Here is a 6,424-nt window from a genome sequence, read left to right as displayed (position 1 = left end):
TATTGTTCTAAAAACAAAACATTGCTTTGTTAAATTCGCAAAGCTCTTTCTATTAATCATGTACTTTGCGCGACAAGTTGCTTTTGTATGAATGAACTTGACTGCGTCATGGACACGATCTAATCCTGTTTACATGAAATAAGCCTGCTCCCAATGTTGCTGATACAAGTCCAGGATGAGCGTCGAAGAACCAAACAATGCAAGATCATATCCAGCTAACTGAATTAGCGAGGTACGAAGAACAGGCCCCTGTTTTTCAACTGTAGTTTGTTGTCCAGCTTCTGTTTAGATGGCTTTGTCTGTAACATGGATCATTTTTGCCAAACATCTATCTATGTGCGAATAAACACAGTTAACAGAAATTATTTGCATAAATGTGCAACTTCGGAAAGTTAGTCAATGCAGGGCCAGTGCCACTATGTTAAGGTTGTTTTGCAAAGCAAAATGTTGTCACTCAAATCTGGCCTATAAGGAAGTGTTATTAAAAGATGTTAAACCAAAGCATTTGCATTGAAAAAGCATTGAACAACATGAAAAACATGAAACCCTTTACATCTAACTTTATTTCTATATATGACCTTAAGTTAACTTACTTTGAGGAAATGTTTTTAATTATTAATGAGTAGGAGCATTTGAAACCTAAGCAATTGAAGTTTAGAAACTCTACTGCACGTGCAGAAAAACATGTCTTTTTAATATGAAGAACATGTGTTTTTAAACTGTGGGGAAACTCGACTTAATGAAAAACAGCAGCATTGCTTGTATAAAGCAGGAAGTCTATTATTCTTTAGAGAAGGAGGAGTTAAACTGAGAACATGAACTGATGTGAGACAGCACACGTGTATTACCTGTCTTTTGAGCCGTGTCACTGCATGTTGTTGGATTATTTCTCTATATTGGATGTAGTTTGTTTGTGAGAATGTGAAGCAGAACAGAAAACTCTTCTTTTAAGAGGATTATCTGGCTGACAGCCTTTAAGTGTCATTTATTCTCTCACTTAGTTTTTGTGCAATGTGGAGTTATTATCAGAAGATCATACAGTGTTTTTTCTGCCTGTATGTACTATTACTCAGGAATGGTATGTGATATATTTTCTTTTAAGGAATATGAAGATTTTATTTTATGTATATGGGTTAGTAAAGTAAAAACTGAATTCATTAATTAAACTTTAAATATGTTAAAAAGCATAAGTTTGAAACTGATTTGATTAGATTATGTTTATAGACAGTAACATCCTATTTGAAGGGTTTTGTTTAATAAATGAGTGAGTTTTGTTGTTTCAGGTGTGTTTGGTGTTGGTGCAGATGAAGTGAAGTCAGTGTCCGTGACGGAGGGAGATTCTGTTACTCTACACACTCATCTTACTGACATACAGACACAAGATCAGATACTGTGGCAGTGTGTTAATCGAGGGACCCGTATAGCTGAAATCTATAAGAAACGTAATAATGTGTTTGACAGTAAAGTGATATTTGGAGACAGACTGAAGTTGGACAGTCAGACTGGATCTCTCACCATCACAAACATCATCATCACAGACTCTGGACTTTATCAACTACACATCATCAGAAACACAGGAACTTCATACAAGAGATTCAATGTTACTGTCTATGGTGATTAAGCCGATGTGTTTAACTGGTTATTCATTTTCATCAGTAAGAAATGGGAACTGTACTTCTAAGATGTATATATGAAACTTACCAGTTGCTGACCAGGGCAAATGGGAAACGACGTAGTATATGGAGTGAATTTCAAAGGGGAACAAAGTTTCACTTCTTTTTTTCCATAAGATAGCCTATAAACATAAACACTATGCAAATGTTATATACACACTAAAAAAATGGTGCTATATAGCACTAAAAGTGGTTCTTGATTCGTATTCACAGGGGAACCACTTAAAGTGCTAGAACCATATTTTGATGCTTCAGTGGTTCTTCAGAGGTTCTTCAGAGGTTCTTCAGAGGTTCTTTGGGATGACTGAGGTGCTAGCACCAAGATACGGTTCGATATAGCACTTAAAGTGGTTCCCCTATGATTACGAGTCAAGAACCACTTTTAGTATGTAGCACCATTTTGAATGTAAATATAATGGGATTTTCTGCAACTGCGGTTTGTAAATGTCAAGTGTCCCCATCTAGAATCCTCCCAGTGTATCCTTTCCATTTCCACCACAGCCTTTGACTGAAATAACTGCTTGGAGGCTTGGCAGTTATTGCCAGATGGGCACTTTGCTTGCATAATGAACAACAGTTGTCTTTGCCAGTGTTATAATTTATTCTAGGGCACCTGGGTGTTCGTATTTTGTTGATATATACCTACATGTTACATAATCTTTACAGATTCATGTCAAGCATTTTTATTGTAGTTAAATGTAATGAATTATTATTGTATTCCAAATATCCAGCTCGTCTGCCTGTTCCTGTCATCACCAGAAACTCTTCTCAATGTTCTTCATCATCAGAAAGATCTTCAGTGTCAAAATGTGTGTTGTTGTGTTCAGTGATGAATGTGACACATGTGAGTCTCTCCTGGTACAAAGGAAAGAGTTTATTGTCCAGCATCAGTGTGTCTGATCTCAACATCAGACTCTCTCTACCTCTGGAGGTGGAATATCAGGACACAAACACATACAGATGTGTCATCAACAATCCCATCACAAACCACACACAACATCTACACATCAATGAACTATGTGGGTCATGTTCAGGTGAGACAGTAGTGAAATTAACTCCTTCTACTTAAAATAGTACAGTAGATATTTTTTCAACATGGAACATTCAGTATACATAAAGCTCAGCATGTTTAATGACCGTTTCCTTCATCATAAAAATGTATAATAAGAGATCTGCTGTGCACTATCATGGTTGAAGTTTAATTTTTGAATTTGTTCATTACAGCACTCGTGCAGAATCCTCATTTGGTGGGAATCACAGTTTTTCTGGTAATGCTGGTTGTGGCGACTGCAGCTGTGGGTGTAATGTGCCTTCTCTACAACAGGAAAACTAGACACATGAGACACGTGGGCAAGTATTGTGTTTTATTTGTGCAAAGAAAGTGCAGTGTGAGCACTGATTTTAATTGTAAATAGTTCAGACAAATGATGAGGATGAGATACATTATGCAGATACTGAGATACATAATTTAGTGCATGCCGTAATGAGATTCCAGTAAGAGATTGTATTGCTGTTTGCATTTGCTATAAGCTTCTGTGGTTTCTTTTAAAGAATTGGTCTCTACAAGCACAAGCAAAAGTTACGTTTGCACTACTTATATGAGTGAAACTGCATAAGACGTCCAGCTATATTAATATTTGTTTATTTTGTGCCAGTGTTTGTGCTGTAAGGGCTAAATAATACCACTAATACCACATACACATTTAGCTTAGATCATTACACGCTTTTTTGCCTTGTCTCTTGGACTTAGTCTGAATTTGTAATGTCTGTACAGCTCTACAAAGGCAAAGCACAATGTATATTTTAACCGCTGAATCAGCCTTACCAATGTAATAACTCGACAGTGAGTGTGAAATTGTTTCTCTTTTGTTTCTCATGTTTCTACAGAACGCCAATGACCACCACACAGTGTACTCAAGTGATATTTTGAGTTGATGTCATCATCATATCATCATCTGTGCATCTTGACTATAAACCAGACACTGCTGTAATGTCGAAATCACTTTTTCCCCTAATTTTCTAACTGTTAAATAATATTTATGTTGAAATAACACATCAGGTCTCCTGCTGGTTATAATTGGAGTTTGTGGAGTGATGTTCTGGAAGAGAAGAAACTGTAAGCAACCAAGACAACCGCACCCACATATTTACTATCATTTCAGAATCATGAATAGGAAAAAAGATATACAGTTTTATAAAGTTTTATATTTTCATGAGAAACAATGTATCAAAGGTTTAATGAACAACAAACGAATGACATGTAACTTTGAAATGACATGTAATCTTTACTGTTTACATGTAGGCCTACTCCCAGATGCTAGTTTTGTGTTTGGATAGAGGTGTTTATTGATATGACAACGCAGTTTTCCTCATCATGAATGTGTTATTGTTAACTGGTTAGTTTTATTTCACATTATGTGTAAATATGAAGAGTTTGGTTCCAAAATGATAACTCAGTTTTTAACATTATTCACAAATCATGTTTTTTATTGTTATCATGTTTTTATTGTGTTTTGTTGGGATAGTTAGTTATTATGGCTTAAATCAAAACAAACCAACTGCAGTTTGACTGATATTAATTGGAAGGCACAATAAAAAAACATGATTTTTGAAAAAAAATAAAAACAGAGGTATCTCATTTTGGAACCAAACTCTTCATATATTGTCCAGTTGAAAGAGTGGAGGATTAGTTTTGTAGGATGGTCCTCGTAGTTCTTAATGAAAGTTTATGTAAGACAGAAGATTTTAAGCTTAATATCTCACTATAACTTCGGGTGAATTTACCTTCAGCATTTTGTAGTATTTATAACTCCTTCTGTGATTATATCTCCTGTGATGCCACTGGAGCTGAGGAGACAGCACATTTATTTTTTAAGATGTCTTATATGCAGTATGTGAAAATGAGACTTGGAATAAGTTTCCCCATGTTGTTCTCAGTAGGTTTTTGTACTTTCTGGTTGAACATTGTTGGAAGCAATCAGATACGCTAAATATTCAGCACTTTATTCAGCATGTGTGATACTCTGTTGGGGCTTATGTGTGACTGAGTCATGGATGGAATGAGACTTTTTTAAAAACCTGAACTGCCAAAACATTTCTGTGCTAACTATCTTTATTTTCTCAAGTAGAGGGGCCATTTGAAGTCTTTCATTGTCTGTTAATGCACTTTTAGTTTTGACAATATCAGCACTTTGTAACTTAAAATGAACTTGCATAAAACACTTTTAAAAAAAATATTTTTTAATAAAAATTTTATAAAAAAAATTCAATAGAAGAATATTTCTGTGTAGTCTGTTGTCACTTACTGGATTTTATTACACAGCACGAATTACACAGAGACTACTAGTTTCTGAATGGCCAGTCGCGACATTCCAAGGTTTGATGATGTTCTCTGATAACAACCGCTCAAAACTAATTACACGTAACCCGGATGCTGAAATTAATTTAGAAAGGAACCGTTTAATATTACACCAAAATTAAACATAATTATGTCTTTTTATAACATCCATGAAATTATGTTTATAAATTATTAAACCAAATCGCGTGTTCGTGGCATTTGAACGTCGTGTCAGTCTTATCTTAAAACCTAAAGTAGGCTAGGCGGAATTTCTTCGCGGAGGTCTGCATTCATTAAAAATTTGTTAATAAAATATTTTAAAACAATATTTAATGGTCCTTACCTTCCTTATGGGGTAAATAGGCGGGATAATGTACAGGCAGCCGGTTGTTGTCGCAGGAATAAACCCCTTCAGTGTGATAATTTATTAACATTTAACCTATTAAATGTTACTCGCATGTAATTATGTTCCTGCATGTTTAAAAATGTATCAGCAGAGGGCGCACTTCACTTTCATGTCTTGCGACTCGAGTGGAAAATGAAATAATTCAAAATATATTACAACACATTGAACAAGAGTATATTTTTATTTATCGGTTTAATCGTTTAGGGATATCAGTTGTTTTAGTGGTTGAAGGGTTTATTTGAACTAGAACCACTGTGGTTAATAAAACCACCATAGATTAATGATAACATAGCTACTATTGACTGTTTTCTGTTGGTTCATTGCAGAACAAAGGAAACCTGCATCTGCTGGTTGTGCTGCTGGTCATGACTGGAGTTTATGGAGTGATGTTCAGAATCAGAATCAGCTTTATTCGCCAAGTGTGCACACAAGGATTTTGTTCTGGTTACAGGAGCTCTTAAACACACAGTATACACATAACAGGAGAAATAGAAATGAATAAAAAATAAATATGAGGCTAAGAGGATAGAAATAATAATAATATACAAAGGCGCGGTTTAGTAATGTGCAAGTGTGCCTAAGTACTGTATATTATAATTGTGAACTGTACATTTTTATAACCATAAAATATAATAATATGTATTTACATAAAGCGTAAGAGTAAAGATATTGCACTGATATATTGCATTGAACAACTAGGAGGTTATGGTGGATGAGACAGAAGGAACTATGAACAAGCAAGACAAGAGCACCCGTTTTACTGCAAGTGGCTTTTCATCATTTCAGGATCAAAATATGAATATATGTTTTTTAACAACGTTTCCCATGGTTTAATTCACATGAAACCTGTTTACAACACAAAGAATGCATTAGATAAATACATGTAGGCATGTTGTTCATCTTTATTGTACTCACAGATCAGCTGCTAGTTCTTTTGAAAGATGAAGCTCTTATTGGTTGTGTAGGATGTTCCTCGTTGTTCTTAAAGAAAGTTGTGGAAAGACAGTT

The 6,424-nt window shown here is 34.9% G+C and overlaps 1 protein-coding gene across 1 annotated transcript; it reads left to right on the top strand.

The window, feature by feature from the left end:
* The first annotated feature begins 231 nt into the window (after positions 1-231).
* Positions 232-4,927, top strand: LOC130548497 (contactin-3-like). Its single transcript, XM_057325315.1, has 5 exons — positions 232-1,078; positions 1,284-1,613; positions 2,405-2,707; positions 2,898-3,023; positions 3,561-4,927. Exons 1-5 carry the CDS (start codon positions 1,012-1,014, stop codon positions 3,569-3,571), a joined length of 837 nt encoding a protein of 278 aa, XP_057181298.1. The 5' UTR covers positions 232-1,011; the 3' UTR covers positions 3,572-4,927.
* The last annotated feature ends 1,497 nt before the right edge of the window (positions 4,928-6,424 follow it).

Source organism: Triplophysa rosa, linkage group LG25 (genome assembly GCF_024868665.1).
Source record: "Triplophysa rosa linkage group LG25, Trosa_1v2, whole genome shotgun sequence".
Classification (NCBI taxonomy): Eukaryota; Metazoa; Chordata; class Actinopteri; order Cypriniformes; family Nemacheilidae; genus Triplophysa; species Triplophysa rosa.
Note: the sequence above shows the minus strand (reverse complement) of the source record. Positions and strands in the feature narration are given on the sequence as shown.

Excerpts from the sequence above, each read along its gene's own strand:
- LOC130548497 (XM_057325315.1), top strand. The coding sequence starts at position 1,012 with ATGTGGAGTTATTATCAGAAGATCATACAGTGTTTTTTCTGCCTGTAT. Across the intron at positions 1,614-2,404 it reads ATTCAATGTTACTGTCTATG|CTCGTCTGCCTGTTCCTGTC; the intron begins GTGATTAAGCCG and ends CCAAATATCCAG. Across the intron at positions 2,708-2,897 it reads ACTATGTGGGTCATGTTCAG|CACTCGTGCAGAATCCTCAT; the intron begins GTGAGACAGTAG and ends TGTTCATTACAG.